This window comes from Conger conger, chromosome 5 (assembly GCF_963514075.1).
Source record: "Conger conger chromosome 5, fConCon1.1, whole genome shotgun sequence".
NCBI classification, from domain to species: domain Eukaryota; kingdom Metazoa; phylum Chordata; class Actinopteri; order Anguilliformes; family Congridae; genus Conger; species Conger conger.
The window spans coordinates 58986542-59007495 of NC_083764.1; the positions used below are offsets into that span (position 1 = coordinate 58986542).

At 46.2% G+C, this 20954-nt stretch overlaps 1 protein-coding gene across 9 annotated transcripts in view; it reads left to right on the forward strand.

Moving 5' to 3' along the window:
• Window positions 1–279: 279 nt before the first annotated feature.
• st3gal3b (ST3 beta-galactoside alpha-2,3-sialyltransferase 3b) overlaps window positions 280–20954 on the forward strand; it is a 60926-nt gene continuing 40251 nt past the window's right edge. The window contains exons 1-8 of one of the 9 annotated variants that reach the window (XM_061241338.1): window positions 695–824; window positions 1153–1317; window positions 3063–3221; window positions 9929–9994; window positions 11055–11096; window positions 11824–11877; window positions 14592–14634; window positions 17172–17264. In XM_061241338.1, coding sequence (XP_061097322.1) covers window positions 3104–3221; window positions 9929–9994; window positions 11055–11096; window positions 11824–11877; window positions 14592–14634; window positions 17172–17264 — 416 coding nt within the window. In that variant the 5' untranslated portion in view covers window positions 695–824; window positions 1153–1317; window positions 3063–3103. The other 8 variants (XM_061241335.1, XM_061241339.1, XM_061241337.1 and 5 more) reach the window with 8 other exon arrangements.

A 20954-nucleotide genomic window follows, 5' to 3' on the forward strand; every position in this document is an offset into this window, starting at 1 on the left:
ATTCCATTGCACTTCAGAATTGGAATGTCAAATATTGTGGAACGCTGTGTGTTTGTTGGGTGAATTTGTTACTTGTATCAAATTTCAAATAGGTAACTTGGAAAAGAGCAACACGAACGTACAATGAAATTATTTTGATTAAACCAATAGTGGCTTGAAAACACAGTAGACGCAATAAGTGAACATAATGTAAAAGCTGACAGACAGATCCACGTGAAACTGAACAAACGGCGAATGAAAAAGAGCATTCATTTCAATGAAACTGCTAGAGATCATCGCAAATTCTCTACCCCATGTGACTACCTCTGTCAATGCACCCAGAGGGTTGTAATATTGATGCAGCTCGACGGTACAGCGCAACAGAATGAGACGGGGTGGCTTTCAAGTACCTTACGCGCACACAAAGCGAGATAATTGCACCTTCGGATTTGAAAGCATGCTTGGAAAGGGAGGTGGAGTGACATTTTCCAAAGTGACTAAATCGATTGCTTAAAAACAAAGATTCGAAGGACGGAGGAGAAGGGGCGATAAAGGTAATATCGAGATAAATGGAAGAGCAGTGCAGTTGAAATTAGCTTGCTGGCCATGGGAAAAAGACTTAATGGTAGCTAACGTTTTTCTTTCTGAGCATACGGGCACTCGCGAAAATAACTCCTCTCGAAGATGACCCGTTCTAACGCTTGAGGTGTTGCTAGATAATACGTGTGGTTTTAGTAATGTGCATAGTAATATTTTGCCGGCTCCTCTGCTGTTTTGTAGTTAACGTTGTGTAGGCCCAATAGTTCGTAATACCATGACTGTTTCCAGCCACTGTGACTCAAAATGTAAGGGGTAGTACCTTTTTTTGAAGAGATATGTTATAGCGACATTTTAGTAACGGATTGCAATGTGCTTGTTCACCTCTTTATATATGAGTTTTAAATAGCTAGCTGACGTTACCTAAAACCCTTTATTCCTTATTAGCTACCTCTGCGTATGCCACATCTAGCTAGATATAACGTTACCCGTTATTTTCGTTTTAACCAGCTAGTGTAACGTTAGCCTACTGTTGATTACCCAGAACCAGCAGCACATTTACCGAGCTAACGGCTACCTTTTCTTGCCACATTTTAATTGTATTCATCTTGTTTTCGCACTTTCTTCTTTTGCTAGATACCATTGACTAGTACAGTCCTTTTCAGTTGATGTGTTTGGCTAACACACAAATTGACTGGTCGTATGCGCCTATTCTAGCTAGCTAGCTAGCCTAACAAAGTGCTGGGCGGCCACATTCAGCAGGTCGGCGCATAGGCAATCACTATCCTTCAGAATAATAGGGTAAGGTTTGGGTTGTTACTATGGTTTCTTTATAATTTCCTTTTATTGTTCAATATATTTTGTTGTTACTGAGACTTCCTCTAGTTACGAATAGGCTTAAGTTAGTCTTGCTATTGCTAAGTGTTGCATTTTTAAAAACGTTTTCAGCATACAAAAACGCCAGGCTAGCTATTAGTCTAGCTAGCCTATTCGGCATGTGTAACTAACGTTAGTCAACATACACGCATTTAATTTGTTGTTATATTTTTAAATGTGAAAATACATTTTAATATAAATAAAGCTTCATTTCCTAATAACAACAAAAGGAAGCATGATGTACACATGCTTTAAAGACGGTTAGCAATAGCCATCTCTGAAAGGAACGGTCATCTACATTTGCGGCAGACTAGCTATAAATAGTCTAGGCTACTCTTGCTAGCCGCCATCCCTGACTTGTTTTGGTAGGTTAAATTTCAAGAAAATAGTTGATGTAGCGTGATTAAATGTAGCTAACGCTTTCTCTCAAACGTGAGCACTTGTGTATTTTGTCTTTTAAAATCTGACGTATTTGGAATCGGAGATCTTCTCCCTAGGGTCGTTAGCTCAGGATGGGGAAAAACTGGAAAGTCAACTCAGCTGTCATATTAGAAAATGCTCAACGCGCTGTCTTCATGTTCGCATAACGTTTGGAACAATCTTTAAATTACAGAAACGAATTTAACTATGTCTTCGGAAGGTTTTTTTTGTGTCAGTTTAGTGTGAAGTCTAGTCCTTGTAATGTAAAACAAAAAATAAACAACATAAGCTTTAAAAAAAAAAAGTATTTTTCACAGAGCCGAGTAACTAGTCCTATTATGTTTTTCACCATAAATGTTCCCTGTAAGTTGTGTTGTGTATTAGTGTGCGGAAGGCTCAATCTTTATTTACCCTCCCGGCACATTTTCCAAAACGTTTTTCTGTCTTTGAGAGAAGTTACACCAGCTCAGTTGGAAAAACTTGATTTGGATTTGGTAATGCTGTTGTCTGTGAAGAATGCTTGCAGGAATGTTCGGACTCTCATAGTCAAGCTCCACAGTATTCCTTATTCTGAAAAAGTAGTGCTGTTAGTTGTTATCTATCCGCGGTTGCATTAAATATATTTGCCACATTACAATTACCCCCCCCCCCCCCCCTTAATAATTATTTTCCAAGAATCCACATTCCATTTCTGTCATGAATTTTAGCTTGACTCTCAGTGCAATGAAAATTTCCTGAAGCCTTGCTGCTGTTGTTTGCCATGAGAACACCTGGTCTGTCATTACTGCATTTGGGAACCAAGACTAATTGTTATGTAGGTTTTTACCAATTTTGACTTTAAAGACATGCTCCTTCATACCTGATGTCTCTCTATTGTGCACCCATCACCAAGCAAGTGCAGTCATTTTGATTGTGTATAACAAGCCCACACCATAAGGCCCCGTATGGCATCATGCACCGGAAGTGCCCAGCGTCATATGCTGATTAATACATTTTAGTATGTAATGGCAAGTGACTTCTTATTCAATTGCGCAGAGCTAATTGATTTACACTCTAAATAATGTCTCTCGATGGCAGACTAATTTCCTCCTATTGTGCTGGCTACTATTCTGGGTGCCATGTTTGAGCTTGTGCCTGATTTGCCCTCTTGACTGTGGCCTGACCAGGTTGTGTCTGCTGCGGTCCTTTTTGTGGAATTGATTGGGACATAGCCTGTAATTTGCCCCCCCCCCCCCCTTTGTGCTGTTTAGGTGTTGTGGTGATGTCCACAGTGGATGGTACCATGTGAAAGATGAGCGTCATGAAGCCCACACGCAAGGTCCTGTTTGTCTTGTGTCCCATGCTGGTCTTGGGATTCATCTACTACTCCTCTGGAAAGCTGCACCTGCACGTGTGGGGCCAGAAACCAGGTGAGTTCTCATTTACCTGCGCCCCCGTTTGTCCTCCCGTCCATGCTATGACAGCCGAGTGATGTGCTGAACAAGTTTTTTCTCCAGGGCGTTTTGATGCAACTTACCCTGCTGCCGATCAGGAAAAACCACACTTTTTAAGCTGGGGAGGAATGTTATGTTCTGCCCTAATAGTCTGTTTAGTTGTGCAGAATCAGTGCTCTGCGCTGTAACACAATACTTCAGCAGGCTCTGCAAAATGCATTTTCAATTTGTTAAAAAATTATGAAATGGGATACGAGGAATGATATTCATTGCGGTTCGTTGCAATACGAAGCGTCTGACTTTCAAAGTCCATGTACAATAGAAACCTGATGCAGTCATATTTTTAGGGGGACTTTTTAAGGCAGTCAGAAGTGCCGTTTAGAGGATCTTAATGATGTCTGCATGACTGGGTGCCTCAGGCATCACAATGGCCAGATATGGAAACCTGAACTGCAGATTTACACCAGTTTGGCCCTTACTCATGTTATCCAGTGGAGACATGACTAGGATTGTGTTCGGTTTGTTGATATTTTGCTCAATGAATGTACTGACCTTGTCTGAGGACAATGTTTCGTATTGATTTGACCTCCCCGGCACCAGCTCAGATGAAATTCTCTCTCGAGACAGACAAAGAGAGGGGTAGATTGTGGGAGAGAAGCGGGGGCTTTACCACTAGAGGGTGAGATGGAACCATTAAAGGAGGAATAAGCAGAACTTTGGACTGTCTTCCAGAGAATACCACGATCGTATTTCACAGCCATTAATTAATTCACCAATGCCGGCGCCTAACTCTATTATCCTCTTTCAGCTTTGTGGATAATGTCACTATTTAAGTGGACCTTTTGGAAATGGCATCTGCATAGCGCATCGACCTCTGTTCGACAACAGAGGATGTCAAAAATGAATATGCCTTGAGAGATTGTCCTGGGGCGGGTGGGGGGGGTAGTTGGAGGAGAGGGGAGGAAGGAAGTTGGGAGAATTCAGAATTCAGCCGTCCTGCCCCTGGCACTGGCTAGACAGAGGACTCTTATCCCGTTTAACCAGTCAGAAATGCTCTCAACCGCCCGTACGCAAATGGTGCGTTTCAGATGGCAGTCTGCCCTCTGTGCTGCGGTCGACTAGTTTGCATCCCCGGTCAGGGGCCCGAATGGCTGTCGCTTTGAGCGGCGAGGTAACTGAACTGAACCGAACCAGCGGTCTTGTCTATGCCGCACTTTCCCAGGCTGAGGGCTTGCTTCATCCGCAAGGTTCTCTGGCAGCTGGTCAGAAGTGTAAACATTTGCCAGGGGGGAGTATATGAGGACGCTGGGAAATGTTGGGATTTGTGAGGGAGTTCAGGAAAGGGCATCCTTCACATTTGAAGTGGGTATTGCATACTTGGTAAAGCTTTTGCACTTGTTCAAGGGGTGCTACAGCACTGGAGTTGGTAAGGAGTACCTTGGTAATGGTATACTTGTAATGGAACAAAATGGGGTCTGTTACAAACCCACAGGTTTGTAATGGTGGCTTGAAAGTTGGGAGCTTCCTTGACTATGTTGTGGTTCGCCTCATTGCAGGGGGTACTGTTGTGGAACGGTCCTTAAAATCGAGGTTAAAAATGCTCCTGCCTCAGCGAACATACCGTACTCAGTATAACAACACAAATGCGTGTATTCACTCAATGTATTTACAGCACCTAAACATTTTAAAAGCTTCTTTTCTTTCTGTAATTTAAAGCTGTAAATAACACAGTTTCTAGCTGCATTTCCTCAGTATTCGTCAATGCTAGTTTGTTTTTAGTTGAAATTTGACTGAATAAAACCTTTGAAAAAATGGAAAACCATATATTCCATTATGTTCGCCAATGTCAAACTGTTTAACCGAAGGCAGTTTCCCCACGCATCAAAAATAAACAAAACCAAAATGTAGGTTGAGAGGTGGCATTGCTTTCCTCTGATTTGTTTCCAGAAAATATTTAGGAAAACCTGCAGTTTTCATGATAAGATGGCCTAGTTGCAATAGATAGTCAATTTACAGCAAGTACAATTGATAAAAGCAAACATTTTACAATATGGTGACTTTTTGCTGACAATTATTAACTGAATACAAGGGATTTAGTTTGTCAATAAAAAAAGGTTAATCTTGGTGAATCATTTAAAGATAGGGAGCGCTGTATTCTTTTTCAATTCTAAACCCTGTGACCTTCTTTTTAAAATGTAATCATAATGATGGCTTACTCTGAGGCTCTAAGGAGCTGACTAGCATGTGTTGATTGTATTTTGCTATGATATGCCATTCTAAAGGCCTTTTAATATAAAGCGCTCCTTTTAGATGTAATGTTTGTGTTTTTTTTGTATTTGTGTATTATTTCTTAGCATGAATCTAATTGGTTATAGCATATCTCTCTTTCTTTGTCTCTTTCTCTCTCTCTTTCTCTCTCCCTCTCTCCCTCTCTCTCTCTCTCTCTCTCTCCCTCCCTCCCTCCCCTGCCCCAGTCCCCCATTCTTTTTCAGCCGGTCTTCCAAGGACTTGTGTTTATGACTCGTGTTCATCTCCGTGTCTTCGAGGAAGGCATTATTAACATTCTTCAAGCCTTGACATCTGTGTCGTTTATGTCACAGTTTGTAGATTATAATAATAAGGTGTCAACAGAAATGTTGTCTGAGTTATCATCCTGATGTCCTGATGGCTGCAGCCATTCTATGTGTGGAGCTGCCATTTCCAAACACAACCAGAAATAGATATGGGCCAGGTTAACTTTTAAAAAAAAAATGTGTGTTACACTTCCGTTCCACAAGCATCTATGTGGTAGCGTGTTACAAAATCACCTGGGCCCTGTTTCCGGGTTTCTGACTGGATAACTGCTCGAGTAAAACTCAGAACCCTCCCAAATCCGGAACATGGAACATGGAAGAGCTATGCCGGGTTTTTGCTCAGTGACTCGATGATCCTCGTTTCATGAAGTGGCCCCAGGTTGGGGTGTTTTTCTCACTGTGTGGCTGCACTGAACACTGCAGAAAGGGGCTGGGCATGGTGGGGAAGAATGCCCCCCTCCTGTGAGGTAGCCTGTCTGTGAAAAGGTTAGCATTTCCTCTAGGACTGGCTGTGCTGTGGGCTGCCCTGCTGGACACCTATCATTTTCTGCCTTTTCTGGTTTTTCTGCAACTGTGATTCATTCTAGCAGGGGGGATTTGCAGTGCAAATATGCAAACTATGTCTTCATAATGTTGCTCTTAATTTTGAAACTTTGTTTTTCTTCCATAATTATAGTGATAATTACAGCGAATGTACTAAAAAAAGGTCACTTAACTGATGTTAATTTAATATAGGGATAAAGATGTTTTCAGCGATGCGTTCACTAATTAAACGCGGCAGGCCAAACTGCATTTAGCGTTTAGAAATTATGTATTTCATGAAAGATTTGGATGAATGATCCATTATTATGTGCAGTTCAAGCAAAACAACCTTTGTTAAACTGTGGCCTTGCTTAATTAGCATTATGTTCTATATTCTACTCTGTCAGTGTTTTCTTTTTTCATGTTTCCAAAACAAGAAGTTGTAATGTAAGAGCTTTGCATTGACTTGAGGTAAATCATTCATTTGGGTGTAAATCAATAATTATACGGTTTTTCTTGCAGACATGCATTACCTCTTTAATAAAATAAATAACTTGTGAAGTAAAAAGAGTGAAAATTAAACTCTGGGTAAAACCTGATGAACCTTTGAACCTTTAATCATGGATGTGTATATCATGGAAGGAGTGTACTAGAGCGCAGACTTAATTGTTGTTTGAGTCTCAAGTGTTTAATGTCTTCTATGTACAGCATTGTTTAAATGCACTGGTGACAGTTGTATAATGGTTCCATCTCCCCTTTCATCCAGATGCATTGACAGATTCCTGGCTTTCTGTGTTTTTAAAAAGGGCCCTGACAATTGTACATTTTATAATAGTTGTATTTGTTATTGATAGGCATGACTGACTATAACTGAACCCTATGACTAGCTCTTGCCACACCGTAATGTAATTCCTCTATTAGACTGAGAAGGAAACGCTGTTAGAGACATGGCTGATTCTGGGTATCTGTGACTCAGATTCTGGCAGGCTTTTTATTTTAGAGGTGGAAAATCACAGCAGAAAATCTCTGCATATCCAGACTCATACCTCTCTAAGCTGACTGCAGTACTTATATCAGGATTAAATCTGATTAATCTGGCTTCTGCCCTTCCCTGGATCACTCAGAATGTCTCTCCGTAGCCTGCGGCATTGGTTTTTCAAATTAAAAAGCATTTAGTAGATTAAAGTTCTTCCTCTGGTTCTGCATCTATCATCTCCAGGGTTTGTTGTTGAGTGAGACCGTAACGCTACCGTCATGCTAGGTTCGTTTGAGATTTACATCTACAATTACAGGCACTGCTTCAGAAGCTTGGTCTCTTCCTATTGCACTACCACATGTCTATCCGTAGAGGGTAATCTTTAGTCAAAATGCCCCCTTTTTTTCAAAGGGGAGTTTCCTCAGAGAATTTGGGGGGGGGGGGGGGGTGAGTGCTGATGCAGCCTCTGTGGTCTCCATGTCCATCAAAGGGAGTTGGCTGTTGACATTACAGCCTGCTTTGGGGCTAGTTGAAATGGCAGATTATCAGTGAATAATGCCTTCGGCTTATCGGTGGCAATTATTTCTCTTCTGCGAGGGTCAACGTGTAAGACTAGAGCCGTAAGCCAGGTATCTAGACAGAACACGCTGTTCATGCCGTTCGGGATTAGTGTTTGAGTCAATAGCACACTGCATGGAATATATGTTACAGAGGGTAGGTGTTCTAAGACTTGGAGTGTTCCGACGCTTTTTTTTGAGTAGCCATAGACTCGAGACCCGTTTTTGTTTTGCCGGCGTTTGGAACACGGTTTGGTGCAAGTCTCCTGAAAGTAAAGCTGTTGAGGGTGAGAGTGCGACGCATCCCATATGAGAATCGTGTTTCTGTGTAAATGTTTAGGGTGCTCCCCCCCCCGGGCCCCCCCCGTGTTTGAAGGGCAGTGTGCTGTGATACCCCTATGCCAGGCGCGCTTAAGCTGTCAGCAGATCCGTGACAGGGCATCGGAGCCAAAATGGCTTCCTCTGTCTCTGACACCTTGTTGAAGACAACTCGGGTCTGGCTTCGAAGCAGAAGACGTCGTGTTTCGATGCGCTCCTCCCAACCCCCGACCCTTTTGTTTAGACAGTTTAGTGTAACAAAAGGAGGTGTGAGGATGCGTCAAGATTCTTATCTTCAGATTCGCAGCCTGACTTGACGTGCTGGTTGGGTGAACGGGTGAGAGTGGGTGTGTCAAGCGACAGTTCGAGAATAAAAAGGCAACTCCACACACCCACTCACCCGTTTACCCGCATGCGCAACCAACCGCCCCACCAACCGCCCAACCCTGTTCCCACCTGCTCGCCACCGCCCAACCCTGTTCCCACCTGCTCGCAACCAACCGCCCAACCCTGTTCCCACCTGCTCGCAACCGCCCAACCCTGTTCCCACCCGCTCGCCACCGCCCAACCCTGTTCCCACCCGCTCGCAACCGCCCAACCCTGTTCCCACCCGCTCGCAACCGCAGTGTGGATGCAGCAGACGTCCTGTAGCTCAGCCGCGCACACTGTGTGCTTGTGCTGTTTGTGCTTGTGCTTGTCAGAACAGCAGAATCCCTCCCCCTATTTCGACGCAGACTCAAAACCCACCTTTTTAAACTCTACCTTAGTCTCCCCCTCCTTTCTGATATCCCTATCCTTGTCTAACCCCCCCACCAAAAAAAAAAAAAAATGCACTTATGATGACAACTATGTTTAGAACAGCATTTCATGTGTATTTTGCTAGTTCTGGATGTGATGCTTTGACTTATGGTATGGTATGCACTTGTAAGTCGCTTTGGATTAAAAGCGTCTGCCAAATGACTAAAATGTAATGTAAATGCTGCAAATGAGGCTGACGGCTGGCACAGTGAAGGACGCAAGTTCATTGGCTGTGCGTCTGCTCTGTGTTTAAACAAACGCTTCTCCGGTCCGATGGAAGGTCTTAATGAAGGAAGCGCTGATTGATTTCCCGGCCCATCTCAGTTTTGTGGCGTGGCGAACGTGCAGGAAGTCGGGTTTCAGTGAGGACTTGCGGTTCTCCCGCTGCCCTGGGGTATTATGGGTAGGGGTGGGGTGCCCCTTAACAGTCCTTAGTTGAGGTGAAGGTGATCCTTGAAAGGGGGACTGGTCCTGAAAAGTGTGTTTGTTTTGTGTCTGCTCAAAGCCTGACTCAAAATGAAAGTAGGTGTTTATGTGGCTATGTTCTCTGCAGGCAGTTAACTATCTAGCCAACTGTTCATCACTTTAATTTGAGAGCATTTTGTTTTTGAATTCAGCATGTTCAAAAACATTTTTATATGTACCTTGACATGGAATGCAGTCTGACTCTCGCTAAGTGAATTTTATTTTAAATACAATTTGGACAATCAAGGAGACCTGTAATTCTCCGCATTTGACCAGGCAGTACAGTTAGTCGTTGCCTAGTACCTGATGATTGACAGCACAATATAATATAATATAAGACAGCACCAGTATAATATGTAGTATATAAACATAGTCCATACCACCACTTGTATCCAGGGAACATGGTGTGAAAGGGTGCATGTTGCTATGTCCAGGCCCGGTACCATGACCTCATCTCTCGCCCTTCTGTTGCAGCCGAATCTTTCCCACAGATAGATTACTCCACAGTTGCCTTGACAGTGAGAACAGCAGGAGGGAGAGGTGAGAAAGCACTTGGTGGTGTCACTGGGTGTAAATGGTTGAGGGGACTCCACTACTCTCTCTGCCTCTCCTGAAATGCGAGTGTTTTCGGTGTGGTGACGGTTGGGCACTGTAATGGAACAGACCAAGGATGTGTTGGTGAAACCAACCCGAATGTCAACGTTGTGTTCATATATTTTACAGTGTATCGTTTCGGCCTAACAGTGCGTAACAGATGTGACGTATGCAGTAGCCTTGATTTTGTTTTGACTTTTATCTGAGGTAATATATCTCTATGCAACACATCAAATGTTTTTCATTTAAGAAGGTATTCATTTGGGTGGAGGATAAGTAAAACGATTTTTATTTTTTTTTAATTATTTTTTTTAAACAAACCTGAACGCTTCTAAATGCTAACCCACATAATTTCACTATAGTTACAAGGACGGTTAACAAATTTCTGTCATAACATACAATTCTCTTGGTATTTGTGTCTTTTTTGCTTGCTGTAAGCTGTGTCTTTAGGCTTATATGCTCTGTGGTGGATAAGGGAAATAAGTCTGCTGTTGCACTCAGTTGTGGTTTACCAAGTCTTGGGTAACATTCAATGTGAATACAGTAGCAACCGCTTGCCGATTTCCTATGAGTATGGCAACAGTGTTACGCCCATACGTATCTACACATGAATCCCCTGTTTTCCTAAGTGACAGAGTGACAGAACTGGTTAGCACTGCTTCACATGGTTTTGGGTTTTTTCCACAGCTGCCTCAGAATGATTTTTTTTTTTTTTTTTTTGTGTATTGAAGATGTCTTACCAGTTCTGTTGTTTATTTTTCTGAATGGGACTAAATGAAGAATGACAGCCAAACCGTCGGCAGGGTTGGTGGTTAAGGGAGTGAAATGAATCATCACCCCCTGTTTACAAATAATTCAGTTTCAGAAATGGTGGCGGGGGTGGGGGGGGGGGCTAACGCAGGACAAAGGGCCGGAAAGGCAGAACGGCAAGGTCTGGCTTCCCCTGGGGTCCTGTCTGGTCCTGCCAGTTCTCTGCCACTCCTCACCTCTCACCGTTGCATTGCAGGTAAAACTAAGGCACCCACGCTCCGTCTGAAAACAGCCAAAGGTACAGGTGCAGAGTCGCGAGGTGTTGAATTCGGTTGAGGGGACTCTGCTTGTTTCGGGGGCTGGAAAGACCCTGGGGGTCGGTTGTAACACAAACCTTTCACCACCTGCACCAGACCCCCGGTCCACTCTCTACGGCATGAACACCGGCACTCTGTCCCCCCCGGCACGAGGCGTTGCAGCGGTGCTATGGGCCTACTGTGATTGGACATTCCTAATTGGGAGCAAAATCTCAGAATAGTCTTATGAAAGTAAAAATAAATTAAGAAGTGGTCATAATCAGGGTTGCATATGAATGGCAGCATTGTTTATAGTCCAAATCCCATAGTGCCAATGTTGCTGCCTTAGAAATGCCTGAAATCTACTGCTCTATTGTAGTAAGCTGTGGTCCTGAACGCTGTACGGTTGACCGCAGGTCTGGTCTTATCTACCCTCTCCTCCTGAAGGGCTCTCTCTCTCTCTCTCTCTCTCTCTCTCTCTCTCTCTCTCTCTCTCTCTCTCTCTCTCTCTCTCTCTCTCTCTCTCTCTCTCTCTCTCTCTCTCTCTCTCTCACTCTCTCAATTCTCTCTCTCTCTCTCTCTCTCTCTCACTCTCTCAATTCTCTCTCTCTCTCTCTCTCTCTCTCTCTCTCTCTCAGGTGTGTTTGGGGAGCACCTCTGGGGGCTGGCGTGTGGTAAACGCCTGCTGTCTCAAACACCCCGGGCTAAACTCACGCTCTTCTGTTGCAGAGACCGTGGTGGATACCCTAAACACCGAGGGACTCGTAGTAGGTCCAGGTCCAGGTACAGGTCCTAAACTCACCCTGAAGCGTTCTGACCTGGCGGCCATGTTGGGAGGTTCCGTTGCTGAGCTGCGAAGCACTACACGCACTCTGATCTATCCAGCAGAGTGTTAAGAATCAAGCTTATTAGGGGAGAATGCTAGTCTCTGTCATCCTGCTGCAATACATTTTAAGACTCCCAATAGGGAATTGGGACATTGCCAGCTTAATTTAATCTTGGCTGCTCCTTAAAAGCTGTGTAACCACTAATCCCTTTTTCCAAAGGATGGTACCTCAAGTGTTCTTGTCTTTTGAAGTCCATTCACTAGATTAGCATGCTGAAATCACTGCTATCATGCTGCTATATGGGCATCAGGCATATGTGTACGTAGTGTAAGCCAGCATGCATGGCAGTGCATTAACCTGACCTCCCAACATTGCTTAGCAAAGCAAAACCAACTACTGTACCCCTGGACGCTGTGTTTTTATTAAATTTAAATTTTTAATGAATTTATTGACTGACCCAATTCTGCTTCTCTCTGGCTGCATAACACCCGTTCACGTCCGCGTAGGACCCCCAGATGGGCAAGCGCAGTTCCTCTGGCATCGCCCTTTCCACGGCACGTCTGTGAGCATTTGCAGTCGACAGCCGAGAGAGGGCGGGGAGCGGGCCGGAACCTCGGTCCGCTCCCGGTCACGCACCCCCCCCCCCCCCCCCCCTCTGAATTAGCCCGCTGAGAAGCGAAGGCCAGCGGTTAATGTGTCTGTCAGTGGGCCGGGGGGGGGGGGGCACAATGGCGGGCCCTCTGGAAAGGCACGTTCCGCGTGTAAAGCGCGGGCCCTCCGGGTTCCAGGGGGCCGTTGGCCGTGTCCCGTAGCGCTCTTCTGTAAGCGCAGGGGCCGAAGCCCCCCTGTGGCCCAAAGCCCCCCTGCTGCTTTGCCTGACCACCTCCGCTACGCCCCACAGTACCTGCTGTGCCCAAACCGCGCACCCTCCCACCCCTCCCTGACACATGCCCTCTCCCCCTCTCTCTCCTCCCCTCTCTCCTCCCAAGCCGGAATAGCAGTAGACCCTGCTAACTGCAGTCCCCCGCTGCAGTCTCTCTCCTCTCCTTCCTCTAGCCACGCTCTGAAGAATTAACCCCGGCAGTGAATTTCTGCCCGCCTCCTCTTCCAGTTCTTGGCTTCTCCCTCCTCAGTGTTCAGGGGACTGAGGGCTCTGATCCCACGCTGGCAGGCCGTTCACTGAGAGCCGCTGAAGTGCCTTTTTTTCCCCTTTTTTTTAATATTTTTTTTTTTTACCTGCTGCGTGGAGTCCTAAAACGGCAGCCCTGCTCCCTCTTGTGATCCGTTTAATTCACCTGCTATTTTTGTGTCAGTTGCATTTCTGCTTCACCTTCCTCTGAAGTGTCCTCCTTCTGTTTTGTGCCATGTTTCCGTTTGACGTGTACTGCCCGTTAAATGATTGACAACTTGTATCGAGAGTGTAAGGATATCACTTAACCGGATGAGCGGGTGGTCCAACTGCCGCACTGTGTTTCTATGTCCGTCGCACTTCAGAGGTAATACGAGTGTGCTGCGTTGGGCGCACGCTGGTATTCCGCTTAATAACCGGTAAAGCGTGTAATCCACATTCTGAAGGTGTCCTAATAAGATGCGCTGCTTAGTCTGGTGTGTGATTAACTGCCTGAGTAACATTAGTGTGCTTCTTATCTCACTTCTGCACTATCTTCCCTGGAGACCAAAGATATGATAATTCTCAGTATCCTATCTGTGTTGCTATCACGTAAACTCCCCATCTAGCCAATGCCAGGTTATCTCACTGTGTTTCTAGCGGTTGAGCTTTCATGACGAATAGCAAAAAAGTTTTACTTCCTGATCAACTTTGGGTTTTGTGTGTGTGTCTGTGTTTGTGTGTGTGTAAAGTATTATTCCTTTCGTTCTCCTAAAAACTATGACTATGAACCGCTTGGCGGTGGTCGGACCATTGTGAATTTACGCGGTCTTCCGAACACTGGGACATCGTGCAGTTATTTGTCATTTTCTCTATAATTATTGGTCCAATTCACATAAATCAAATAGTTTTAGTGTCTGGGATAGTCAATAAGCAGCCATAATCATTAACCACATTCCTCAGAAAACTACCATTGAACAGACGTTACCTTCTGTTAACGTTAACGCCTGCGTTCTGTTTGGAACCTGGTAGTTTACCTTACAGTAATAGAACACACCTGTTTGAAAGGTGGGGATACTCTTCAATATGCAAATAGCTGTATGACCAGATGTTATGTGAAGGTGGGTGATTTTGTTGCTTCATACATGCTGCCACCAAAAATGAGTGGACGATCTACCTCCTTCTTCCATGTAATATGTAAAGTTAGGGCAATGGTTGACTCTGTCCTCTCCATACGCTACCCAGGGGCGATCCTATGGTTAGATCTTTGTGGCTGACCTTACTCTAACCCTGCTTACTAACTTTCAAATACTTAGCATTTTGAGATGTTAATGAAATAATAAAACGAGGGGAGAAAAACTCTAAAAAACCTCAGTAGCTGTGTGTGTTGGAGGTTACTCCACTGTCTGTCATCCTTGGTCGTCATTAACTCACCCCCGTCTGTGAATTGGTCAGTTAGATTTATCCGCTTCATCCCCAGTGCCACCAAAGTTCATATTTCTCCTCTGGGGTATTTTCACTGGTGATTAATTGTGCTCCTGGTGTCTCTCCTCTCTCTCCAGTGTACGACAAGCAGGGGTTCTTGCTGAATCTGGACGGAAAGCTGTAAGTATCCACCTTTTCTCACCAGACCACTTTCATTTGAATGGCAAGGCTAGTTTTTCACTGCTGTAATCATGCCAGTGTTGCCAGTTGTGGTATGCTGGTAGCTGGCATGTGTGTGAATCCCTTTTGTCCACAAGATGAGGTTCTTCAAACGGAATGACCGCATAATGAACGCATATGTAGATGCGTCATCCTCACAGATGTGATCCATTTCCGTAGAACACTGATGTGCAGGAATCTGCCTAAAGGCTCAGTGTTATTTGATGTGGGGTTGTTTGTTTGGACTGTGATGCATCATGTCAGGGACTTTACAGACACTTTGAATGTCTTCTCACACGTGCAGTACTGGCAAGATCGTGTTGAGTTCAAGTTTTGTTCCCCCGTGGTCGGTTCCGCGACTAATGAGTTATTTTCTAATGACCCCAGCCGTCACAGAACCTCCACGAGCTGCATATAGGCCAAGAATCACCGAGCATTACAGTAGCTCGAGTCCTGTAGTCAGGCGTGTTGAGTAAATATTAAAAGGTTGACATTGCAAACAAAAGTCTTGAGTGAGTCGTCTGTACCCCCGTGTGCTAGCTAGCCTAGCGTTGTTGAGAGACATTCTCCATAAAGAAGGCCTCAGCCTCTTTCTGATCCCACAAGTGTCACCGTTGCCCTCCCGTGTCTTTGGAGAAGGAAAGCAAGCGGTTCTGTTTTGCCACAGTGATATTGGGTGGATGATTTGAGCGTTGGGAAACCCCTGGCGGGCGCTTCCTCCGTTAGAAGGCTGTTTGGCACTTTGGCAGAGCACGCGTGCATGTTTGCGACGGGTGCCAACCGCATCTGTGACGATGTCGTCACCGGCGGCGATGGGATGACTGCTGATGCGAGGTGGTGCAGGGGTCACTCGTGACGCGGATATCGGAGCAGTTCGAGTCGATGCAATCGGGACAGGTGCGCAACGTGTAAATCCCCTCTGTAAATCCCCTGTGTAAATCCCCTGCCCGTTCGCAGACCGCGCGGAAGTATGAAACCGCCTTAGCGTCAGTGCAGGATGCGCTGTTCTGCCAGCGCTGGGTTCCATGTGGGTTTGTAGGGTGGGGTGGGGTGGGGTGGTGTTTGGAGGATGGAGGGATTCTGCTGCTGACACTCCTTTTCAACACTGCCTTGAAGTGGACCTCAGAACCTCCCCTCCCCTCCCTCTCCTCCCCCGCATGTTGCACAACACACTGCGGCCTCGCACTCGCACAGTGAGCGCAGAGATCTTGCATTAGATCTGTGTGCTCATCTCCCGCTCTAATCTGACGCCTCTCTTGTGGGAGTATGCAAATCGTGGTTTAACAAGGCCGCGGGGTGTGATGTTGTATCACAGTTTCTTGCTTTTTTTGTATTGTGTGTATTTTTATTTTTTTCATGCTCACAGAGGAATTGGTATTGGCTCATTTGACGTCGTTTGTCCTTGTTTCTGAATGCTGAAAGAGCGCAGCGATTATGCAGCGCTTTAGGCGGCCGTACGACAGGATGCGAGTGGCTCCTCTCCTTCTCTGCTGTGGTAGGGGCAGCGCCTGCACGTCACTCCGCACCTCTCTGAACCTCCTTTCAGGCGCTCCGACCCCGCCCTGACCCTCCCCCACCACCCCCCACCCTGCCCCATGGCTGGCTGGCTCATCGCCCCCCCCCCCCGCCCTGTTTATTTGAGCAGCACTATCCCGGGGTAATAAATGAGCTGGCTAAAAGCTGCCAGGGGAAACGTGTGCTCTGTAGACGTGGCCTGCCCCCTCCACTGAGGTCACCTGTCTGCTCAGGAATGAGCTGCTGTCTGCTCCTTTTTAAAAAAAAACTTTTAAATCATTTTCAAAACTTCGTGGGTGAGCTTCTTCTGCTGGAGGCCATGGGAAAAGAACAACCCCCCCCCCCACCCTTCACTTCTCTTCAAAGGCCTCTGTTCCAAGGCTGCGGGGTTGTAACTTCAGAGTTTACTGTGATATAGTGAAAACCCAGGCTTAGGAAGGCCTACATGATACCGGGTCTTACTCTGTGTACGCCACGATGGTTAGAAAGAAGCCGCTTTAATCGCGATTTTGTCTTTTAAATATTGAAGCTTCAAATACCTTTGCCTCTAGGAATAACTCTTAAGCAACGAGTTGATGTGCATTTTCTGTCCTATGAAAGCGAGGTCAAGCGATGAAAACAAGCCAGACCCAGACAGCAGAAGGGCTGTACTGGAGTGTATGAACCCCTGTGTAAAATGGAGCAGGATGTGGCCTGTAGCGGCCTGTAGCGTAGTGGTTAAGGTACATGACTGCGACCCTCAAGGTCAGTGGTTTGAATCCCAGTGTAGCCACAATAAGATCTGCAAAGCCGTTGGGCCCTTGAGCAAGGCCCTTAACCCTGCATTGCTCCAGGGGAGGATTGTCTCCTGCTTAGTCTAATCAACTGTACGTGGCTCTGGATAAGAGCGTCTGCCAAATGCCAATAATGTAATGTGATAATGTGACCGTAGGGCGGGTGGATCCTGTCTTTAAGCGCTGCTCTCCCCCTCTGTGTGTGTGCAGGTCCCTGGAGCTCACCTACCACTACGGCAACCTCAGCGAGGGGGCCTGCAAGCCGGGCTACGTAGCGGCCAAGATGACGGCCATCTATCCGAAGTAAGCGCCGCCTCCCTTCTGTCCGTCTTCTGTCACCCGCCGGCACAGGCCTTTTACAGCATCCGTTCACACAACCGTCTTCATTTCCTGTGTTTCAGGGGAAGCCAAAACACAGGAAGCAAGCGTGTCTATATGCAAACATCGTCGTATATGTGAATATATTTATTTCTTTTATAGCAATGTTTCAACCCTCATCTCAAGCGTGTCGCGTTTCCCCTGCCCGTTACGGCCGGTCTCTTCCAATGCGATAGGCGAGGATGTAGATATCAGGGCTGACCACTATATGAAAGGAAGTATCTGTTTCCCCCCGGAAACGTGTGATGCGTGTGGTGTTTGGTGCGCGCTGGCTGTCACTGTCAGCGCGTGGGCGATAATGTTGTTGTTGTATTCTAGCTGCCAACAGTGGTATGCTAGTTTGAATGTTGATTGTACTCTTCAAGGGTCCTGAATTTCTGTATGTTCGCACTAGGACTCGGAACTGTACTGTCCTCTCAGGTCTTACTTTTGCACTTGTTCTTGTGATTGATTTGCACTTTGTTGTACGTCGCTCTGGATAAGAGCGTCTGCTAAATGCCACGTAATGTAATGTAATGTTTTAACGCTCGGCGAGAGTTATTTTGGCTCCGTCCTTGTCCGCCGACAGGGCCCCTCCATTCAGGGCCCCCGGGCCCCCCCGGGCCCCTGCTGCTTAGACCCCAGCGCACTTCCGAGGTTCCCTTCAGACGCTATGTCATGCCCCAGTCATGAGAGCTAATGCCACGGGCTAATCTCTCCTCCCCCATCTCACAAGCTGGGATTAGAAAGCCCTTTTTCATCGGCGCCGATGTGTAGGTTAATTCATAGGGCTCCCTTTTAAGGCTACAATCCGTCCCGCTCGCATGAAGCCGTTTCCTTGTTTGCCGTGAAGCCACAGAGCTCCTTGTTCCCCGCGCTCGGATGAAAGGGTCAGCCGGCCCCGGGCCCCGGCCCCCGGGACACGGGAGCCAAGCTGACCACAGTCATGTGACCGCAATTAGAACGGAGTGACTCAACCCGCAACCGGCTGGGCGGACCACAAGAGAGCTTGATGGGCCGATGATGTCACCGCCCTTCGGTGCTAACGTGCTCCTGTGCGCGGCCATGGCTACAGCCGGGATCTGCAGCCATGGCTACAGCCGTGATCTGCAGCCATGGCTACAGCCGTGATCTGTAGCCATGGCTACAGCCGTGATCTGCAGCCATGGCTACAGCCGTGATCTACAGCCATGACTACAGCCGTGATCTGCAGCCATGGCTACAGCCGTGATCTGCAGCCATGGCTACAGCCGTGATCTGCAGCCATGGCTACAGCCGTGATCTGCAGCCATTGGCACGGTTTAAACGCAGGCTCGTTTACCGGGAGCCTCACGTCAAGCTTAGCGCAGTCATGGGCTAAGGGCGGCCTGTAGCGTAGTGGTTAAGGTAAAGGACTGGGACACGCAAGGTCGGTGGTTCTAATCCCGGTGCAGCCACAATAAGATCCGCACAGCTGTTGGGCCCTTGAGCAAGGCCCTTAACCCTGCATTGCTCCAGGGGAGGATTGTCTCCTGCTTAGTCTAATCAACTGTACGTCGCTCTGGATAAGAGCGTCTGCCAAATGCCAATAATGTAATGGGCTGTACGGACGTGGAGTTTCAGCTGTGCGGTTCCTTTTTCCTGATCGACTCAACATCGGTAGCAGTGTTCAGTTGCAGTTCTGATTGGATTGAATCTACTATTTAAAAGGGAAACCCGACTGCATTTATATTTTTTTATCTGAAAGGCTGATGGTGATTGGCTGACATTAAAGAAGGGAGGTTGTGACCTCCTGAACAATCACCAGTGTGGCCTCAAAATGTAGCCAGTTCCTCAGAGAGATTAACATCTCGTGTTTTCACTGAGGTTCTCCAACTGGCTTTCCTTTTTCTTTTCCTAAAAATGTTCAAAGGCGAAAGTGGTGTACCCCTCTGATCCTGGGCTGAGATAATGGTGATTAGCTTGTCCAGATGAGGGTTCCCACAGTCCTTAAAACATTTGTTTTAAATCTTGATTTTTGTTTTTCCATCCCGTAAAGTCATCAGAAGCAGAAGTGAAATATTCCATTACCCATTTTCTTTCCAGTGAGCAAAATGCATCCATCCATGTTGCACTCGATGTTATTTACTGGCCAGTCGAGCTTTAGAAGTCGCTGAAAATGAACAGCTTGACTGACCCCTTCACCAGGCATTGACACAGTGTCCCATGAGCCTGAACATCTTTTTAAAGCATTCTCCAGCAGTCGCGTTTAACCAATTGTGTCATTACCGCAATACAAATACTCAATAAAAGGCAGAATTTATTCCTTTCAAAAAAGAATGTTAAATGTATTGTTTATTACATTGAATGCTTATTGAAGATATAGCCTATTTGTTTTAAGTGTCAAGTCTGACAGATGAACTGCTTATTACTGGCTTCCCCCAAAAAATGTTTTAATAAAAAGTGCGCTTACGATTCTTAAACAATTTCGGAGGAAATTTCAGGCCTGATTGTTTCATGATGAAAGATGTGTGATATCGGTGCTTTTTGAAATGAAAGTTCTCTCATTCGGCCAGCTGTTAGAATAGAAGTTTCTGTTTTCCAATGACCACTGCTCTGCCAAAAGGATGCCTGTATGGGGGTGAATTTGCATTGGATTCTCATTTCTTCAAATTCATTGATTATGGACATTTTAATACCAGCATATTGGAGTAAAACATTCACGCTGCCCTTAATTCACAGCTATGAATTCCTTTATTTGCTTTTCTTTTTTCTTCATGGGTGATGAAATATTATATATATTTTTTAAGTTGCTTTTGTTTAAAACAAAATGCGTTGGGAAAAGCATCTCTCAGCACTCGTGGCCGAGATCTACCTTTGTCACACGTATCACTACAGAAAAGCACATAATGTTAATGAATTACGATAATGTTAGAACCTAGCTGGTTCAGATATTTTCCCGAACATCAGCTTCCAGTTTGGTCGAAGGCTGCTTCGCCCGGGGGGGGGGGGGGGGGGGGGGTGGTATTTCCAGAAAATGTTTGGGGAACGGCTTAATGACTTGCGAGCCGGCTCACCTGAGTGGAGCTGGATGGTGCCCTCTAATGAGCTCCTCTTCAAAGAGACTGGCAGTCCCCTTGCATGCTGCACACCGCTTATAAATTAGGGCTGTAATTGAATTAGCACGGCTTAACCGCTCTCCCATTAACGGAGCCTGTGTTTACAGCCTTTCCAGTAGTTTTCCCTAATTACCCCAAGTGTCAGACGACTGTCCTCTGGCAAACGGAGGGCATCCTTCGGGGACGGAATTAAGCGCTGCCACAGTTCGGCTCAATTCAATTTCCTGTTTATGCGTTCTGATGGTGAAGTGCCAAAACCGAATCGAGGACTTTCAGGATTTTTGCGATCCGTTCTTAATGACTTACGAGTGGAAAATGTAGAATGTTTGCAGTTACAGTGCCGATATAGTGTGTGTGCGTGTGTGTGTGTGTGTGCGCATGCGTGTGTGTGTGTGTGCGCGTGTGTGTGTGCGCATGCGCGCACGCGTGTGTGTGTGTGTGTGCGCGCATGCGTGCGTGTGTGTGTGTGTGTGTGTTTGCGCATGCGCATGCGTGTGGGTGTGGGTGCATGTGGGGGGAGGCCTTATGCAACCGCAGCAGGGCACACAGAGTTCCCCAG